At 49.6% G+C, this 20,757-nt stretch overlaps 2 protein-coding genes across 2 annotated transcripts; one reads left to right on the forward strand and one right to left on the reverse strand.

Moving 5' to 3' along the window:
• Positions 1-889: 889 nt before the first annotated feature.
• Positions 890-12,985, reverse strand: LOC136541243 (putative magnesium transporter MRS2-G). The gene is made up of 4 exons (XM_066533027.1): positions 12,455-12,985; positions 11,879-12,324; positions 11,011-11,295; positions 890-1,468 (listed from the first exon to the last, which is right to left on the reverse strand). Exons 1-4 carry the CDS (start codon positions 12,873-12,875, stop codon positions 1,184-1,186), a joined length of 1,437 nt encoding a protein of 478 aa, XP_066389124.1. The 5' UTR covers positions 12,876-12,985; the 3' UTR covers positions 890-1,183.
• A 52-nt stretch (positions 12,986-13,037) lies between these two features.
• LOC136541244 (uncharacterized) lies at positions 13,038-16,530 on the forward strand. The gene is made up of 9 exons (XM_066533031.1): positions 13,038-13,353; positions 13,452-13,528; positions 13,623-13,664; positions 14,322-14,363; positions 14,844-14,927; positions 15,091-15,178; positions 15,319-15,416; positions 15,497-15,687; positions 15,777-16,530. The coding sequence occupies exons 1-8, from the start codon at positions 13,176-13,178 to the stop codon at positions 15,515-15,517; spliced, it is 630 nt and encodes a 209-aa protein (XP_066389128.1). The 5' UTR covers positions 13,038-13,175; the 3' UTR covers positions 15,518-15,687; positions 15,777-16,530.
• Positions 16,531-20,757: the final 4,227 nt, after the last annotated feature.

Consider the following 20,757-nt stretch of genomic DNA (forward strand, 5'->3'; position numbering starts at 1 on the left):
ATCATTCTCCACCGAATCGACAAAAATGTTGGCGAGATTTCTATGAAGCTCGAGCGCCGCTGTATGTAACATATTGCGATTTGCGACGGTACTATATGTGTACGAGTACAAGTATGGGCCCGTTCAAGAGAAAACTACGTGTAGTAGTTAGTACTCCTTAAGCTAGAGCCAACTATGAAGCGCATGCCACATACACCGCGCATGAATTTCCTCTAGTTAATAATTGCCACACTTCATATAGGAGTCTGGTGAATCGTGGTAGAGCTATGACCAAAACACGTACTTTGCGTATTGCCAAGCAGACTTGCATGATGGGCCATGTATGGGCTATTCACGTGACCAAGTGCTTCGGCCTATAAACTATTCGTGGCCCAAATTGATTTCATGAGCAAGATGTTTTTCGTTCGTATGGGAATCGACATCAAGCAGTGAAGAAAAGTGGGTTCCACTCAAAAAAAAAAAAAAAAAAAAGTGAAGGGCAAGTGGGGAATGATGTAGCAAATTTTTTTCATAAGCAGCCGAACAAAATCAACTTGATCATCTAAATTCTAAGTAGCCTATCTCATGAAAAGCTTTATGCAAGCATCATTGCTGAAGAAAAGACCAGCTGAACAACAAACTGAAACATGTTAAGAAGTGAAGAACATCCACACACCCAAGCATCTGCCGACAACAAAGAGAGATAGGGCTCAACTGAGCAACCAACACGCTAACCAAAATATGAGAAGAGCTGATCCTTAACAACTGATCCACTCATCATGGGAGTCACAATTCGTCAGGTGGAAGAGAACGATCAGTAGATTGGGCACGAGATGTGGCTATAGTCGGCTAAACAACATCACCTGCCGATTGCCCAAAAACTTGCACAGAAGATGGTACCTCCAAAACAGAAAGAAAAGCAATCTGTACAAGAAACCAACCGTTGCTGGATAATATAATTTCATGGCAACATTTTTCCACTGCTAGCAAGAGCTACATCTAATGATGTTAACAGAAGTATATCGATCATCACATCATCTCGTTTATGCTAATGAGAAATTACACGTACTCATCTTATGGACCACTCGTGAGATGTTATGTGCGGTTTTCATGCTATCCCCACAGTTCTCTAATATCCTCAGAACGCCTACTTCCTTTCTGCAAACATCACAAGGCTCTCTGCCATCTTGCCTTTGCTTTGTGCTCAAGAACCCAGCAGCTTCTTCCACCAGGCATACCAAAATAAGAGGATGGTGGTTACAAAGCAGGTGGATGAGGTGCCCCCGACAAATGGCCAGAAGAGGCTGCCATCAGTGATGTTGTACAGGGAGCTCGGGATGTTCATTGCAAAAGCTCCAGCAATGAAAGTGTTGGCAGCTATGCCAAAGGATACAATGGTCAGTGCAAGCTGAAGTTGAATGAGTTCATTACGCTGGTTGTCCAGTTGAATGTTGACGTAGTCTTCTGTGTCATCAATATACTCCCGAACCTGTTTTATTTTCAAGGAGAGATCATATCAAAACAGAATCAATCAAAATCTTGTAGTCTCTCTGTCGGTGCGAAATGTGGCCGACAAATAAATATTTGTAGTTTTGTCGTGCGTTGTGATCGGATGTGGCCTAACACTTAATGACACATGATTTATACTGGTTTAGGCAATGGGCTCTACGTCCAGTTGAGATCGGTCGGCGACTTTATTCCTGAGCCCAGGTGCTCGAAGTTTGTTGTGGGGTTACAAACAAATAAGAAATGAGAAGGGGAGTGTTAGAGGCCTGGTCGGACTCTGACCGAGTGGCCGAGAGTGACGGGGGCTCTAACGTATGCTAAGTATTAGAGCGTATGCTCTGTGTGTCTCTAAAGCTTGTTGAGCTGTTGTGTTCTCGAGTCGTCAAGAGTCTGAGAGAGAGAGCCAGCGTCGTTTTTCAGGAGAGAGCGCATCCCCTTTTATAGTTGAAAGGGATGGCCTTACAAGTCAGAAAGAAAGAGAGAAAGCGTATACGTGAGCTGCCTAGTCTTGTTGCTTACGCCATCAGGTACGGGATGGCTGCCAGCACCCACAATACTGTTTATGCCAGATGCGTCTGGCAGGCTCTACCGTGTTCGCCTGGTACGGCAAACGTCGGCGCCCACAATACTGTTTGTGGTCTGACGCGCTTGGAAGGTTGTATAATGTCCGTCTGTCATGACCTGGAGGCACCGTCTTGCAGGTGCGCACGGTATGGCAAGGTATGGTCCTCGGTATTGCGGTTGACTTGAACGCCTTACCTCCTTATCTGCTCCGCCTGCTCCCTAGGCCCACACCGAGCGGACGTCTCCGGTCGGTCGTTCCCGGTCGTCCCCGACCGTGTCGGTCGGGAAAGAGCAACGAGCAAAGGTCCGGCGTATCCTTGGTTGGAGAAAGGGGTCGGGCGAGGCGGAGCCCGCGACCCAAAGGTCGGAGGTGCCGGTCGGGGACCAGATCGTGGTTGTAACATCCCGGCCCAGGGCTTAACAGGATTAATAGGATACTCATACCAACAAGTCGCAACTTCTTTTTTGGAAGCCCATCTCTAAAGAACTCTGAGGTTAAGCGTGCTTGGCCTAGAGCAATTTCAAGATGGGTGGCCGATCGGAAAATCTTTCCCGGGTGCGCACGAGTGAGGACAAAGTGCGCAGAAAAGACTTGTGTGGGTCTGTGAGGGCAGTCTATGTCCTAGAAAAGCTGCCAGATGTAAGCGGGCCTGGCCTCACAGAGGCGGGACGTTACAGAATGGTATCAGAGCCGACTCTCACGGTTTCACAGGCGCGTGTGTCGTAGTTGCGCAGGCATGGTGTGCATGGCTGAAGTGGTTCTAGAGTGGTCACACGGCATGGCACATGCGCTGACACTGGACACACGGATGTGGCCAAGAGGGGACGTTCCTGGCTTGGGATTGACCGACGAGGACGTCGGTCTCTTAAGTGGGTGAGGATGTAACATCCTGGCCCAGAGCTTAACAGGATTAATAGGACACTCATACCAACAAGTTGCAATTTCTTTTCCGGAAGCCCATCTCTAAAGAACTCTGAGGTTAAGCGTGCTTGGCCTAGAGCAATTTCAAGTTGGGTGACCGATCGGGAAATCTTTCCCGGGTGCGCACGAGTGAGGACAAAGTGCGCAGAAAAAACTTGTGTGGGTCTGTGAGGACAGTCTATGTCCTAGAAAAGCTGCCAGATGTAAGCGGGCCCGGCCTCATAGAGGCGGGACGTTACAGTGGTCTTGGCCTGTAATTGTGTATTTGCGTCGGCTCAGGCATGTGCTGTCGTTGCGCTGCCTGCTGGGCTGAGTTTTATAGGGAAACGGGTCCATTGAGCACCCCGGGTTTATGAACCCGACAGGAGCCTTCGAGCCCCTTTGGACTTGTGTGAAGTCGTGAAGGGGCTGTCATTGGAACTTCGGTGTTTTCCCCCTTGGTTTGTTGTACCACGTAGGGTAACCGAGTGGGATTTTAGGCATCCAGCCTCTATGTGGAGGACTAGCAAAGGGGATACGGGCGCCTAGCCTCCGTGGGGAGGACCGACGAAGGCCGTGGAGGCCCGTCGGAGGAATATTGGCACCCAGGCCCTGAGGAAGGGACTGGCGAAGGCCACAGAGGCGCGCCGTGCAGACATAGGTGCTCAGCCCCTGAAGAGGAGACTCGCTGGTAATCCGTTTTCCACCGGGTGCGCGAGAGGGCATCTGGTGGGTGTAGCCCCCGAGCCTGCGGCCGACTGGGGACTCGGACGGAGGCTGAGCACCTTGGTACTCTGTTTTGGGTCTGCGGACTCTTGTGTCTCTTCCGATCGAGGTGTTCGCCCGTGTCCGCTCCGACCACAACCTGTGCAGTCGGCTGGATTCCCGAGTTGGGGTCGGGTGGCCCGAGCCCCCGAGCCCCGTTGGGCTCGGTAGGGGTCGGGCAAGTTTCGTGCGTCACCCCGTCCGCGGTTTTCGCAACCGGAGAGGTTGAGCTAACGTCGTTTGCCTCGATGGCTCGAGTGACGCGCTCGGTGAGCTCACTAACAGGTATGTCCGAGTGGAATCCGGGTCCGTTGTTCGTAACGGGGAAGGCATAGCCCTCATATGGCATTTCACTACTCCTTAACCGCCTCCCGATAGATGCCCGAGCCGTTCCGAAGACCGACTCAGGTAGCCCACTGGCCTCCCCTCGATGGAGATTCTGTAAGCATGGCTCGAGGTCAGAATCAAACAAGGTCGAGATGACCCTGTCCGCTTCTGAGTGGATCGGGCAAAGGCCGCTGGGGCTCATCTGCGTTTTCTCCCCTGGCTCTGTTTGACGCGAGACGGCCTCGAGCCCTCCGCGGGCCGGCCTTCGAACCCCGGTCGATCGCCGCTCATATCGAATGAGACGACTACCGCTTCGTGACGCGACGCGAAGCGTTGTAATGCAACAATGACATATGCAATGCTTGGATGTATGGGATGAATGTATGGATGAATGAATGATCATGCACTAGAAAGTAGAACGGGGGTTGGTAAAGTTACCTCGATGGCTCGAGTGACGGGTTCGGGGAGCTCCTATCGAATATGTCCGAGTAGAATCCGGATCCGTCGTTCGTGACGGAGTCGGCATAACCCGCATGGGGCATCCCACTGCTTCTTACCTGTATCTCGGCAGCTGCCCAAGCCGTCCGATCGACTCGGGTGACCAATTGGCCTCTCCTCGATGGAGATTCCGTCGGTGGGCCCCTCCAAACCCTGCCTAGGAAGATGGAGGGTTGTTTGTGTGTGGTTGCGCTTCGTTTACCGTGCCCGTGTTGCGATAGTGGTGGGCCCCGCCCAAGCGACGTTTCATAGGGCAGGCCGCGTCCTGTCAGCCAGGGCTACGAACCCAAGGGGTCGGACGAGATGGAGCATGAACCCAAGAGGTCGGGCGAGGCGAAACCCGCGACCCAGAGGTCAGGCGAGGCGGAGCTCGAACCCAAGGGGTCGGGCGAGACGGAGCAGGTCACCGCGCAGTGGGTGATGGAGGCTCGTCGTTCGACCGTGGCTGCAGATGTGCGGTGGAAGATGTCGTCCAGCCTGCGTAGGCAGCGGAGGCCGGGTCGGAGGCGAGCGTCGTCCCGCCCCCAACCGAGCCGAACGTCGTTCCGACCGCAGTCGAGCTGCCTTCGTCCTTGTTAATCGCACCGTCAGCCGACGCAGCCAGGGGGCCACACTTGAATTAGAGTAGAAATAGTCAGTTTATGTAAAAGATGAATTCGTGGTGGAGCCCCCTTGTGAACTGTTTTACGTTCATGAATATTTCAAGTTCGTTTTGTGATGGAAGCACTCGTGAGGGGAAGCTTGTCCCGTTCGCCCTTTTTGTCCTTTCTTTTTCGCACCTGCCCGTTGACCTGTAGGCTGCAACCTTAAGAACCCGGGCGTGGCCCGCGAGGCTCAGCTGCTCGTAATCGTAGGTCGTGGCGGGGTGTAATCGGTCGGGAGGTTAAAGCGCAAGTTACGTAGGGTAATCAAATAAACGGAACGCCCTTTCGTTTGGACGACGTCCTTTCGTTTGGGCGAAAAGTATTACTATATGATAGTAAAAAAGGAGGGTAGTATCACACCCCCGTGGAGCCTGTCGATGCGGGACCCATGGGGTTTCCAACGGAGAAGAGAGAAGAAGACCTAGTCCAACTAGAATTCCCTACATGTAATCCTACTAGAACTAGTTACACGTAATCCTACTAGGATCTCTATTTTGTAACCGACTAGGACTCCCGCCTCTCCTGGACTATATAAAGGAGGGCAGGGGTCCGTAGATCGGCACCGACACATAACCGACAGAACTCACAACCACAACATACCTCGCAACACAACAAACAGCGCAGGGCGCAATATACTATCCACGCCAGACTGGACGTAGGGCGCCGTGACTTTCCGGCGTGCCGAACCAGTATAAATCATTGTCTTCCTGCGTTTACCATCGAGTTTCTGCAAACGCCGATACCCCTCCGAACAAATCACCATCCCGGGTACCCCGTGACGGGTTGCCGGTGGTAAAACATCGACAGCTGGCGCGCCAGGTAGAAGTTCTCGGCGCTTTGCGTTCGAGAGTTCGGTGGACCTCAAGATCAAGATTCGTCACGAAGACCTCATCGACAACTCGTCATCTTCAGCTTAAGCGTGTTCACAACAACGGAGGATGCCATGCAACCGCACGTTCCGTTGATCCAAGAAGAATCTACATGCAAGACTAATGGCATTAGACAAAGCATAGCGGCAAGGAAGCACCACGTGTGGACTTGAGCCCACTCGGAGCCGAGTCCGACTCCAACCCACGCACGCTCTCCGTCGAGCATCGCTGGTTCCGAGTTGAACTCTACTCAAGCTGGTGCCGACTTCGACCACAACTCGGACAAACCAGAACAAGACAGACCGCCACACCACCTCCGTCAACAATTCGGCTCCATGCAGATTCTAATACAACTCGGACATGCCGAGTCCAGCTCCTACACAAACCGGCGACATGCAAGCAAGGAAGAATACCAGCTAATTATGGCTATGCAAGATGACGTCAACGACTAAACTTAGAAGCTACTAGAAGGCAGCTCAAGACATGCAAGCTACGGATCTATGCGGTGCATGTGTACCTGTACGATTGCGAGCAACAAGCAAATAAGGAAAGAGGCCTGCGTATATATATATATATATATATATATATATATATATATATATATATATATATATATATATATATATATATATATATATATATATATATATACGTATATATGTCTAAGACATGCAAGAAGCCATGGAGTCAGGCAAACCAAAGGAAGCAAAACAAGACCAGTAGACCACGATCCGATATTGATATAGGCACATAAAAATTGAGGCCTCACAAGAGATCGAACCCGTGACCAGCAGCACGGAGAAAACAGCAATCAAGGAGTCCGTTCGATTCAGACAAACAGCTACGCTCCAAATTCAACAACTCCCCAACTACGTCAAGCCACTAGCCCGAGTTCTCAAAATTTGGTTCAAACACAACTCGGCTCATATCCAACTACCCGACAACACCAAAGTGTCAAGACGAAACTACCCGAACAATGTCAAGGTGTTCGACTACATCAGGTGACAGAAAGTTATCAAGTCTACTTACAACAACTCAGCTCCACTCAGCTCCATGCCGCACTAATCGACTACTCGGCTGCGGCGATCGACAACGCGGCCACGAACCAAGCTAAGTCACGTCTCATTTTTTATATATTTCAAATATTATTCATATGTCTCTGGGAAGACACAAAATCATCATGCGAGCAAACATAGTGCTCTAAAGTCAAATCATCATGCGAGCAAACATAGTGCTCAAGATACAAAAAATCATCATGCGAGCAAACATAGTGCTCTAGGTCTTCTCTTAACGGTCTTCGAATTCCTCAGGTAGAACACGCCTTAATCCGTGAAGCTTGTCTACTCACATGGACGGTCACGAACCGAGTGCCAGGCTCACATGGTCACGTCATGAACCTCTGAACCATACGCCAGAGATTCAAGTGCTTAAACGTAACATGACACTACCTGAGGAATTTGCATGGCCTAGCAAGAGCAAGACGCAAAAAGTTTATATGCATTTCATAATGCCAGGGCCCGCCCCTGATTGATTATTCAAATATGGGACATGCTGTCCACTTTATATCCAGAATGTCATTTACAACATATTTTTATGTTTAACATGTAGGAAAGCTACATCTGTACCATGAGATCAGGAAAAACACGCTCCTGAGAGCTACTTACTCAGATAAGTCAAGAAACAACCTAGATTGATAAAAAAAGAACCCCGACAAGGTGCGGCAAGAACCAAGACAAGCTTAGAAAGAACCCGGATTGATCAGAAAAGAACCCCAACAAGGAGAGACAAAGATCAAGTCAAGATCAGAAAGAACCCATATTGAAGAAAAACAACACAGACAAGTTGGGAACAGAAATCAAGACAAAAAAGAACCTGAAGTGATCAGAAAACAACCCGGATGAGGTACATACAAGTTCAGAAAGAACCTGGACGAAGTGCAAACAACCTGGAAGAGGTACATCAAGAACCAGAGAAGTCTAGAAACGACCTGGATGAATAAAAACAACTCAGAAGAACATCACGACTTAGTCAAACACTAAGCTCGGGGGCTCGGTGTTGGTGGGCGGTTGAAAGCGCTGTGGGAACAGCGCTTTCTAGATCTGGCGACCGAAGGCCCGTGGCCCCGGACCATCAGGGCTAGGGCTCCGATCGTTCGGTCGGCCGCCATGCCTGGGGTGCGTTTCCTCACACTCCTCGATGGTCAGGTCGAGGCCCGCACCGCCCGCTCTCGCCGCCACTCGATGGACGTCATCATCGTGCCGGGCGTGGCGTCAATTGTTGATGACGCTGCGAGCGTCATGGTTCGGCCCGAGCCGTTCGTGCACAGGTGATCGGTGTGGAGTGGGCGCCAGGTCGGGCTGCGGTGCAGTCGTGGCTTCCTGCCCCATGCCCGACAACTACTGCGATGAGTGGACGAAGCGATTCGACTGGTGCGGCCCCAGTCCCCCGGTTGGGCAAGAGGCCGCGAGCCGGTGTCGCGACGCGGAGCTCTCCGCCTGCTGAACGACGGCGGTCTCCACCAGCGCCCGGAGGTACCGGTGGATTGTTTGCTCCTGGGGGTCGGCAGGGTCGGGGAGGCCGCGCAGAAGCATCGCCGCAACAGCGATGTTCTGGCCAGCCCGAGCAAACTGAGGGGGGTCGTCCCCTTCGTCCAGTATGCTACGCTGGACATGACGGGCGTGACCCCGAGCGCCGCTCGCCGGGTTACGCGCATGTGGCGCAACGTGCTGCGCCGAGCGCGCCAGCGCAAGTGGCGGCTAGCTCTGCCGCCTTTGTCGTAACTCCTCGCCGTGCTCCTGCGCACGCGCGAGGGCCTTCGCACGGGGTCCGAAGGGGTGTGAGTCTGCAGAGACTCCACTACCACCGGTGGCTGTCCCGGGGCGTCCGCCATAGCGCACTCCCGGGACAGAGGGTGACAGGTGCCACGACGTCGCCGATGCTGGAGCCGTCGCTTTCGACCTTGTCATCGACGAGGTTGTGAAAGGAGGCGGGAGCGTAGCCCGCCATCCCCACGAACTCGGACGTGAGAGGGGATGGCGTCAGCATCCTTCGAAGCCCCCGCGCATACGCGAACGCGAAGCCGTAGTGGAACCGGTCACACGACGGTCGCGGTGGGGACAACAGGGTCCCTCCAGAGAGTCGGCGGAAGGTGTTAAATAGTGAGTAAAGAACAATATGTACATCACTCACCGTGGGGTTTGAGCCCAGCATGGGCTCAAGACGAAGTGTGAGTGTCTCGACGTTGAGGTCGTCGAGTGGCCCAGGGCCGATGGAGGGCGCTCCTCCTCCAGTGGACGTCGGGACGAGCGCCTCCTCGTGGAGGCGGAGTACGTCGAGCTGGTCGGCGACGAAGCCCAGGCTTCCGAAGAGGAAAGTCTGGAGCGGCTCGGAGACGGGAGGAACCCACATCCCAACAGGTGGGAGCATGGAAAACTCCAGCGAGCCGAAGGAAATCATATCGCTCGACCCCGCCATGCTGAAGATCATGGAAAGGTGGGCCATTCGATGACCAAAAGCGTGAACGAACGATGTCCTCCCCACGGACGGCGCCAACTATCGGTGCGAAATATGGCCGACAAGTAAATATTTGTAGTTTTACCATGTGTTGTGATCGGATATGGCCTAGCACTCAATGACACATGATTTATACTGGTTCAGACAACGGGCCCTACGTCCAGTTGAGATCGGTCGGCGACTTTATTCCTGAGCCCTGGTGCTCAAAGTTTGTTGTGGGGTTACAAACGAATAAGGAATGAAAAAGGGGGTGTTAGGGGCCCGATCGGACTCTGACCGATTGGCCGAGAGTGACGGGGGCTCTAACGTATGCTAAGTATTGGAGCGTATGCTCTGTGTGTCTCTAAAGCTTGTTGAGCTGTTGTGTTCTCGAGTCGTCGAGAGAGAGCCACGTCGTTTTTCAGGAGAGAGCGCATCCCCTTTTATAGTTAAAAGGGATGGCCTTACAAGTTAGAGAGAAAGAGAGAAAGTGTATACGTGTGCTGCCTAGTCTTGTTGCTCACGCCATCGGGTACGGGATGGTTGCCAGCGCCCACAATACTGTTTATGCCCAGACGCGTCTGGCAGGCTCTACCGTGTTCGCCTGGTACGACAAACGTCGGCGCCCACAATACTGTTTGTGGTCTGACGCGTTTGGAAGGTTGTATAGTGTCCGCCTGTCATGACCTAGAGGCACCGTCTTGTAGGTGCGCAGGGTATGGCAGGGTACGGTCCTCGGTATTGCGGTTGACTTGAGCGTCTTACCTTATCTGCTCCGCCTGCTCCCCAGGCCCACACCGAGCGGGCGTCCCCGGTCGGTCGTTCCCAGTCGTCCCCGACCGTGTCGGTCGAGAAAGAGTAGCGAGCAGAGGTCCGGTGTATCCTTGGTCGGAGAAAGGGGTCGGGCGAGGCGGAGCCCGCGACCCAGAGGTCGGGCGAGGCGGAGCCCGCAACCCATAGGTCGGGCGAGGCGGAGCCCCCCACCCAGAGGTCGGGCGAGTACGGGGCCTGCCCCCAGAGGTCTGAGGTGCCGGTCGGGGACGGGATCGTGGTCTTGGTCTGTTATTGTGTATCTGGGCCGGCCCAGGCGTGTGCTGTCGTTGCGCCGCCTGCTGGGCCGAGTTTTGTAGGGAAGCGGTTCCATTGGGGACCCCGGGTTTATGAACCCGACACCCTCCGTTCCAAATTGTAAGTCTTTCTGTTTTTTCTAGGTACATAGTTTTTGTTACACATCTAGATACACATGATGTCTAGATACATAACAACACAAATTGGAATGGAGGGAGTACTACTTTAACTTGTATAGACTGAGCTCTGTGTTTGGTAGAAAACAAAAGGAATATATCTTAGCAAGTGTATTCTCTCTAGCATATGCAGATTATGTATCATGAGATAGCATCATATAATTACATAACCAACAATACAGGGCAATACATGCTATTTCAGTGTGGATAAAGAGACTAACCGACAAAATTCTGTTGCGAATTCCATCCAGCTGCATGAAGTAGGCCTCAAGTAACATTTCTAGGTCTTCCACATCATTATCCAAATGCATGCTGGTAGCAATGCTCATGCTATGCCGAAAGCTAGAGTTCAGCCTGGGCACACCTGTTCCGGCAGGAACAATGCTGTTGGAAGCAGCAGATGACATTAAAGCCTCAACCTGTTGGTTTTGTACTTGCTTCCTTGTTAGATACAGATGTTCCATGTCTTCATTATCATCTAGAAGGTGTTCTATTTCATCCCTGACCTGATAAGATACAATAAATAAATACATGACAGATCCCAGTACAGCAGCATATGAGATATCACCAAGATTGTCACAAGCACAACAGAAACACTCAGCAGCTCACCACAATATGATGTAAACAATAGGCTTAAGAGAGAACGAAAGAGAGCCCTACAGTTTAATTCCAAAAACAAAAATTCAATGGCTTGTTTCTATTTGTCTTCCCGCAGCTAAAATTAATCATGCCTCTTTTACAAATCCATAGTGGATACACAACTGTAAGTACATCGAGGAATTCTTTTTGCATGAGCATCATGCCAGATAAGAAGATCAGAGAAAAAAGTCAAGCTGGATTGGTTTGTGACTCTATGCACAAATCAACTAAAACTATAGCAATTTACAACATGAGGCAATCTAAGCTCCATTGTTGCAAATAGAATAGACTGTTGGAAACCAATTAATTAGGATTATCTTAGTAATATAATTCAATGGTATTTTGATCTACAAAATTGACATGCAACAATAAGAAACAACCATGGTTATAAACTACTCAAATTCAGGTAGACTGAGGAATTAAGCACACATAGTCTTTCTTTAATGATACCTTTTGCACACGGGCAAGCAAACGGGTAAGATGACTCTTAAGGCTCCGCACTCGCTCAAGGTTCCTCGTGCTCACATTATTGGTCAGCTCGTCAAGCACTGGAGTAGCATGCCTCTCAAGGTCAGCCACGCTAAGGTCCAACGATGAGCACACAACCTCAAGCGCGACCTCCAGCACATGGAACTCGAATGGCAGCTCATGCTCTGCACCAGTCGCCTCATTAAGACAGGGCACCTGGCCTCCAGGCGAGCCCTTCTGCTTTTCCCCATTGCCATCAGGGGCACATTCACCATTCCCACCCACCAGGCTCCTCAGAGGCAGGTGCTGCCTCAATTGGTCAACGAAAGGGAGCACTTCGTGCACTAGAGGGTCCAACAGGAGCACCTCCTCGGCAGTCACTATAACCCTGATGAATTCGAGGTTGATCACCATCGCCTTCTCCCTAGCTGCAGAATAAATCATTGTACATTACTAGGACGATACCAAAGTTTGCGTCTTCTTGCTTTTATCACCACAAAAAACAAATGATCGAATATTAAATAGGGCAGGGAGAGGAGGGCGGCGGGCTGTGCTCACCGAGGATGCTGGAGGAACGAGAGAAAACGGGGCCGAGGATGCGTAGGTCGCGCGGGGGCAGGCCGGCGCGGCGGATTATGGAGGCCTTGTCGAGCTCAACGACCTCGGAGGTACCCCAGCGGTCCAGCCGCATCCACAGGCGCGCGCCAGCCTTCTTCTTGGTGACCTTTCCCGGCACGGTACCCCCAGCGCCCGCGGTGGCCGAGAGGGGAGGGGGCGGCTGGGCGGTCGGCCCCGCCGCCGCAGATCCCTGGGTCGCGGACGGCGAGGCGGCCGAGGGGGAGGCGAGAAGAGCCCTCATCGCGTTGTCCTGCTTGGAGGGGGAAGGGAGGCGGCGCGCGGAGCGATTCCGCTTGGAGGACGAGGATGAGGAGGATCTGGTGAAGAACGGCAGCTTCCGGCCGCCGGATCGCTTCCCCATGGCGTCGCGGCGGCGGCGTGCCGCGGCACGGCACGGTCCACACTCCACAGGGGTGAATAGGGTCGGACGGCGGGATCGGTCGTCGTGGTCCAACTCCAATCTGTGGTAGACGAGTGGAAGCCAGGGCCAACCGCTCGTGAGTGGAAGCCCTAGGATGCTGATCGGACGGCTGAAACTGCGTGCAGCGTCAACGCACCAAGCAGCCGCGCTGGCAAAAGCGCTAGCGAAAGAGAGACCACAATCCATAGCCAAGAGGATATATAAAAATCTAAATCTTCACCGTTCTCGCCACCGGCGCCGATGGCTGCAACACCCGCTGCCGCCGTTCTGCTCGCGCGCTCGCTCATCGCACGCTCCGGTGCTTCTACCTCCCCCCATCGTGCGCGGGTGCCGCGCGGTCCCTTCTCCATCTCGGTGCCGCCACTGAGGAGACGATGGTGCCAGTGGCGCGGCCCGCTCCGATCGCTGACCCCCGAAGGTAAGATGTGTGGTGTGATGGCCGAAGCTGCGCGCTTCAGCTAGCTTGGCAGTACTCGGTTGTGGTTCATTTATGTGATATATACCCGTGCGTCTCAGGTGCTCCGGCCGAGCTGATGGAAGAGGACTCCAAGTTTGTGCCGTTGAACGCGGACGATCCCATGTACGGCCCACCGGTGAGTTGCGGCTCGCAGTTGTTCTACATCGTTGCATGACCCACATGGAAACGCTGAAATTACAGTATATCATACTCCTATATGTGAATTTCAGGCGCTATTGCTCATCGGATTTGAGAAAGGCGAAACTGTCACGGTAATCAGTGATGTCAATTTGCAGAGCATTAGTATTTTTTTTTCATTTTTGCACTACTATTACATTTAAAAGAACCAAAGCGCTTCAATGATGGTGCTCACTGCTCAGTAGTTTTTTTTAGGGGAAAAAAGATACTACCTCTGCCTTGAAAAGTATGTAATTCTAGCTTTGTACTTAATCAAAACACCTAAAGTTTGACAAAAATTTATACATAAAGTACTGGTATTTTATGATACCAAATAGGTTTATTCATGATGGATCTAACAATAGTTATTTGGTAAATGGTATCATAAATATTCATACCTTTTTGTATAAACTTGATCAAACTTTATATGATTTGTATAAACTTGATCAAACACTAGAATTGCATTCTTTTCAGGACAAAGGGAGTAATATTTGGTAGTAAAGTAAAAAACGATCACATATAAGGCTGTGCTTCATCAGATTTCACCAAGCACATGGCCTCCCTGTATATCGTATATCCCAAGTTCAGGAGTTCTTGTTGGCATGTAGGCATACCTGAACATTCATTTAAAAAAAAAAAGTCGGTAGAAAAAAATCATATATGTCTTGCATTTAGTGTCATAGGCAGTAGTAAATAATACTTTGTGTTGTGCTGCCAGTTCCAACTTATGCGTGTTCCACAATTTTGTGCAGATTCAGGCCTTCCTGAAAGAGCTTGAAGGTGAATTCCTCAAGGCAAGTTGTGCATCAACTGTCACTGATATATGCAAGAATGCTCTTTGTGTATACATGTTGATTACAGTGATGAAGTCACTTGTTTATTCCATATACTGTCAGCAAACTAGAGTAACCTTTTACAGTTTTTCCATTGATATGGAATTATTCTGCCTAGGTTAGCTGTCAGTTTGCTATGATAGAGAAAATAGTTTTGCTATACGTTATTGCAGATGGTACATGAACTGAACAAATATACGTACTCTCCAGCAAGAAAAGAAGTGAAATAAATTTGAGTTGAAGGGACAAAGATTTACTTTGTGCTGTGTTGTAAAAAACTGTCAAGAATAGTACACTTATTAGCAATATAATTCAGTTTATAATGCCTTTCTCTTGTTGTTGTCCTTAGTGCGATTGCAGTTTTTAGTTGGTAGGTGCAACCCTGAAAAATCATCCAAGTTTGTTTGATTTTGTTCTCACAGTACTTTTAACTTGACTCAGGTGATTCATTGTACAGAGGAGATGATAAAGCAAACCTTATGGGACACCATGCACACTGAGCAGCCTGATTTGGAAGCTGTCAAGGTTTGCACCAAACACATTGTGGACCTATTTTTTTAGCTTTTAGTATGCTACTGCATATACTTGTGCTAAGAATTTAGTTTACGGATATGTACTGGTCTTTTATTCCTTATTACTCTTAAATCTGAATCTAAAACTCTAGCTAAGGCGCATGTCCAATTCACAGATTGCAGGATCACTGCCAAGGATATGCATATTTTCTGGTCTGACTGGCGAGGAGATGATAATGTTCATCAATGCCTTCCCAGAAACTGGTAAGTCAAAAGTTCTGCCTTAAATTATGAAATGTTGGCATATATAAGGTGAAACTCTGTAATCAAATAAATAAACTGAACTTCAACGCTTTAAGGTCAGGTCTCATAAAATTGACAGTTTTTTATTTACTTCTTTTCAGGGTTGAAACCAGCTGCTTTTGCTGCTCTTGTTCCTAACAGTGCAGAGAAGGTTCTTGGCGAGGTGATCGAGGAAATAATGGGCGACCATGAGATGCTGGTTAGTTCTGATTTGTACAAACATCATAGTAATTATTTTGTTTTTCCTGCTCTGAGTCAAGTCCTCCCTTATGCTTGCAGACAGGAAAGGATTCCAAATAAGAGGAATCTGAAGTAAAAACAGGTAAAGCAGAATGACATGGCCTATGAAGAAAATTCAAGCACTGGATAAACCATGGAATGGTTTCCTGACATCACCAAGTCCAAGCGTTAGGATTCTGGCTTTGTTAGGGGAGACCAGAAACTCTTTTTGCTACGTATAGAACTACCAGGTAATGAATAATGATAGTGAAGCCGCATAGTTTGTGACCACTTTGCATTCTGATAGATACAAATCTAACTCTGACTCAAATTGCTGCAGGAAGCTGTGCATGGGAAAACTTTTTGAGATAGAGCTGTAGAAGAACCATCAGTTTAACTTTTCTTCTGATATAAATGTGGATCCTTTTCCATCTGGTAGAAGCTAACCCCTCCAGAATTTGAGATCCTACTTTCTGTTTGTCGTACATAGAATAGAATCTGCAACGACCAACAAGCCTCATGACGGACCACTGAGATATGATGCGTTTGCAAAGCTGAGCTGAATATTTCGGAACATTTCTCGATGATGGTCCTAAAATCTTTTTTTTTCCCCTTTTCCGACTACTTTTTATTGTTGGCCTGCTCAGAAGTGATTGCTGCAGACTGCATTTACTGTAAACAAGCTGCTGCAGGTGACTGTAGAAGAAGGGCAGCCGATCAGGCCCAAATACCTTAGCATCGCTATCCAGACAAGTAATATTTCAGACGGGGCCATTCTGTGTGCATATGAAAAAGCAACATATTATGCGCCACCTGTTCAGTGACTATTTTCTATGCATTTTGGGAGGCTGATACTGAAGGCGTCCTGACTCCCGAGTCCTGAGTGACATGGGCTGAAGGATGGACGGGCTCGAATATTCCAAGAATTCGTGCATATGTTTGAGACTAACATTGTACTTCCTCCGTTCCAAAAAGAATCCAGTTTAATACTATTGAGTTAAATCTTTATAAGTTTGATCAATCAATATTTATGATACCGAATAAGTAACATTTACATTTATTATGAAATATATTTCTGTAGCATATGTATTTATTGTTACAAATGTGTGTACGTCTTTCTATAGAGTTAGTTAAACTTCAGACAGCTTTGACTAATCAGAACTAGGATTGTATCCTTCCTATTTTTTTTGAAAGGAGGTAGTATGTTATGAGTTGTGCAGTAAGGATGTACTTCCACTTGTAGTCTTGGACTCTTGGTACATAGATGCAAGATGCCCATGTGCTATCTCTCTCGTCTGATTGTCTCTCCTGTACGGGTACCACAAAACAGCGCACCTCTTTGTATTTTCTACTCCCATCGTCTGCTCTTCGTCCTGGACAGATCAGCGAGGGACAAGGTAGCAGGTCGGGTGTCCTTTGGATGTTATTCGTTGGACTCACGTGTGAGGACCATACCAACCAGTGTCCAGTGGATACTGGACACTAACAAGAAGGACAAGAATAATTAGCCATGCAACTTGTCATCCTAAACTATTCCACAATATATATAGGGCCAATGAAAGGGAGCTGGAGTTAGGACTCATCCAGGAGATTAGTTTCAGTTCAAGCCTTTTGTGAGAGTATATATGTTAGCAGAAGAAAACCTTCTTAGGATGCGAGAAGACGAGAGAAAAACCCATGGAAACTTATAAGCTATTTTCAGGTGAAACCAGGATTACTATAGCGCATTGCATTTGTATAGGCACATAAGCAAAAGCACAGGACTACAGCAGCATTAAGCTAGGTTGGTTTTTGTTTTTGGTGATGACATGCACGAGTGGCTCCATTGAGTTAGTTTTATACTCCGTATATGCATGTAGAAGACTAACCAAGATCAGAGCTTGTGAGAGCATCCGAGGTTCTGGTCTTCTGGAGACCCGGAATGTTTTGCCCTTTGTATTCACGCAGAAACTATGTGCCGACGGAAACAGCGGCACCACAGTAGTTTGGTTTCTTCGTTGGTGTGGTCTCATGTTCCATTCCTACTTAGAGTAAACAAGGTGTTTGGTTCGACGAATGGTAACGCTAACTCAAGCGAAATGGAATTACAGCGTGATCGGAGCTGTAATGTGTGATTGCAGTCTTTGTTTGGTTCTGTAAGGTAACGGTACGCCATACCATTTTGAAAATAAAAAATTGCAGCCGGAGTCGTCTTCTTCCTATAGACACCAGAGCGCAAGGTGGTCGTGGGCCGCGTTCCTGCCCAGATTCGCTCGCCGGAGCCTAGAATCTTAACTTCGCTGAGTCCATCTATGCCTGCGTTAGCCGATCTGTGCCAGCAAAATGGCTCTCTGGCCTCGCCTTCATGGACAGCCGCCACCACCGGTGGCGGCGGCGTGGCGGCAACGGCGGCGCGCGGTTGCCATGGATTCCGCAACAGACTGTTAACAGCGGATCAAGGAAGGACGAAGGGATCGGTTGCAGGTAGGGGAAGCAAGCAAGAGAACCGGAAGTAGCGTGAGTTCTTAGCAGTAGTTTGGTTCATTACAATGGCTGATGCCCTCCGATACACCGTTCGGCCAGCATAACTACGCACTCGATATGGTCAGCCGCTTCAACGCCTTCGTCCGTTGCGGATCACTTGGAAGCCCACTCCGGCCCAGCGTAGCACGGGTTGCCCATTCTGGGCCTCTTCGGTCTTTCTTCTCTTGGCCCAGCTGAATCCGGCATCCGGTCATCGTCAGGCGACGTAGCGCTGACATTCCCCCTCTCTTGCGCGCCATGTTGCAGCCACAGCTTAGCGCGAGGAAACAGCTGATGTAGAGATTCCAAATCTTCCCAAGTGGCTAATGAAACTGGTAAGTTAGACCACTTAATAAGACCTTGTTGAATGTATTTCTTACCACACGGCAACTGCCGGCGCTGCAGAATGCGCTCAGGAACACTCCATTGAGCTGATGCTGGAGGTAAAGTTGAAGTTACAGTGTGTTGAGGACCCACGGCCTTCTTGAGCTGAGAAACATGGAATACAGGATGGATCGTAGAGGACGGTGAAAGTTCCAGCCTGTACGCCACCGAGCCAACACGTGCCAGCACCTTGTAAGGACCGAAGTACTTGAAAGTGAGCTTCTGACTGCTTCTATTGGCAACTGACGTTTGCACATAGGGTTGAAGCTTAAGGAAGACCCAATCATCAACTTGGAATTGTTGCTCAGAACGATTGGAATCAGCAGCCTGCTTCATACGCTGCTTGGCGCGGAGCAAGTGCTGCCGTATTAGTTCAGACATCATCTCACGGTCATGCAGCCACCCCGCAATATCAGTCACAGGCTGCTCATCGACAGAACTGAGGCCAAAATGTGTAGGAGCATACCCATAAAGCACCTCAAAAGGAGATCTCCCCAATGCCGAATGCCAACTGGTGTTGTACCAGTACTCAGCCAAATCAATCCACTGATGCCACTGCTTGGGACAAGCATGAACATAGCAGTGCAAGAAGGTTTCCAAACACTGATTGACCCGCTCGGTCTGGCCATCTGATTGAGGGTGGTAGGCCGTACTCATATGAAGCTCGACTTTGGCCAGCTTGAATAATTCCCGCCATAGAGCACTGGTGAAAATCTTATCACGATCAGAGACAAGGGCCGAAGGCATACCATGAAGGCGATAGACCTGAGAAATGAAGTGCTTGGCACTGTAGCAGCGATGAAAGGGTGACGGAGGCTGAGAAAGTGAGCATACTTGCTGAAGAGATCCACTACCACTAGGATACAGTTGTACCCTTCAGACATTGGCAAACCTTCCACAAAATCCAGAGATAATACTTTCCAGGAACGTTCAGGCACCGGCAGCGGTTGAAGAAGCCCTGGAAGCTTGCTGCGGTCAGGCTTGGCCTGCTGGACAGATTGTGCAGTCAGTCACAAAAGCACACACCTCAGCCTTCAAACCCGGCCAGTAAAAATGCTGCTTCAGGCGCCGATAAGTGACTGGAAGCCCACTGTGTCCACCAACTGCGCTGGCATGCATGGCTTGCACCAACTTGAAACGCACGGTAGGATCCTTGCCAACCCAGATACGGCCCTTGTAACGAATCAGACCAGTCTTGAAGAGTGTAATGGGGTGAAGACACCGAAGAATTAGGAAAGCTTGGCCAACAACTCTTGAGTCATCAGATCATTGGTATAATACTGCAGCACTTCCAGTAACCACTTTGGTTGGCAGACCGACATGCCCACACATTGGAGAACCGGAGCTCGTGACAAGGCATCGGCCACCCCATTATCAACACCTTTCTTGTACACAATGCGGTATTGCAGCCCAAGGAGCTTAGTAAATACTTTTTGCTACCATGAGGTATGAAGACGCTGGTCCTCCAACTGTACTAAACTCTTGTGATCCGTCAGGATGTGAAACTCAGCAAGTTGCAGATAACTGCGCCACTGCTCAACAGCCATAAGAATTGCCAGATATTCTTTTTTCATACGTGGACAGGCCCTGTAAACGTGGACTGAGAGATTTACTCAAGAATGCTAGAGGATGGCCCTGCTGCATGAAGACTGCACCGACACTAGTCCCACTAGCATCAGTCTCTATGACGAAGGGCTTAGAAAAGTTGGGCATGGCCAAAACTGGAGCTGAGGTCAAAGCTGTCTTGAGTGCCAAAAATGATTGCTCATGAACTGTAGTCCAGACGAATAGAGCCCCTTTCTTGAGAAGATCAGTGAGGGGCCGAGAGATCATACCAAAATGGCGGACGAAGTGACGGTAATAGCCGGCCAAACCCTAAGAAGCTGCGCAATTCCTTGACAGATGAAGGAGTTGGCCATTGCAACACTGCCTGGACCTTGTCCGGATCAGTGGCCACGGCCCTGTTCAGAAATCAGATGGCCCAGATAGCGCAACTGTCACTGAGCAAAGACACACTTGGAAAAGTTAACTTGCCATTTGTCCCACTGCAACAGTTCTAGCACTAAGGCATACATGCTCAATGTGTTCTTCCAACGTCCGACTGAATATCAAGATATCGTCAAAGAATACCAACACGCACTTGCGCAATAAGGACCCCAATGTGATGTTCATGGCCTTCAGGAACGTAGCGAGTGCAGCCAGTCAACCCAAACGTCATCACCTGGAATTCATACTGTCCAGTATGGGTTTGGAATGTCGTCTTATGTTCTTCACCTAGCTTCAGACGAATTTGATGATACCCGGCAGTCAAGTCCAAAGTTGAAAACTAAGACACCCCATGCAATTCATCCAAAAGTTCCTCAATCACCGACACTGGATATTTGGCCTTTACTGTAATGGCATTGAGATGCCTGAAATCCACGCAAAACCGATAC

This window comes from Miscanthus floridulus, chromosome 1 (assembly GCF_019320115.1).
Source record: "Miscanthus floridulus cultivar M001 chromosome 1, ASM1932011v1, whole genome shotgun sequence".
In the NCBI taxonomy this organism is placed as follows: Eukaryota; Viridiplantae; Streptophyta; class Magnoliopsida; order Poales; family Poaceae; genus Miscanthus; species Miscanthus floridulus.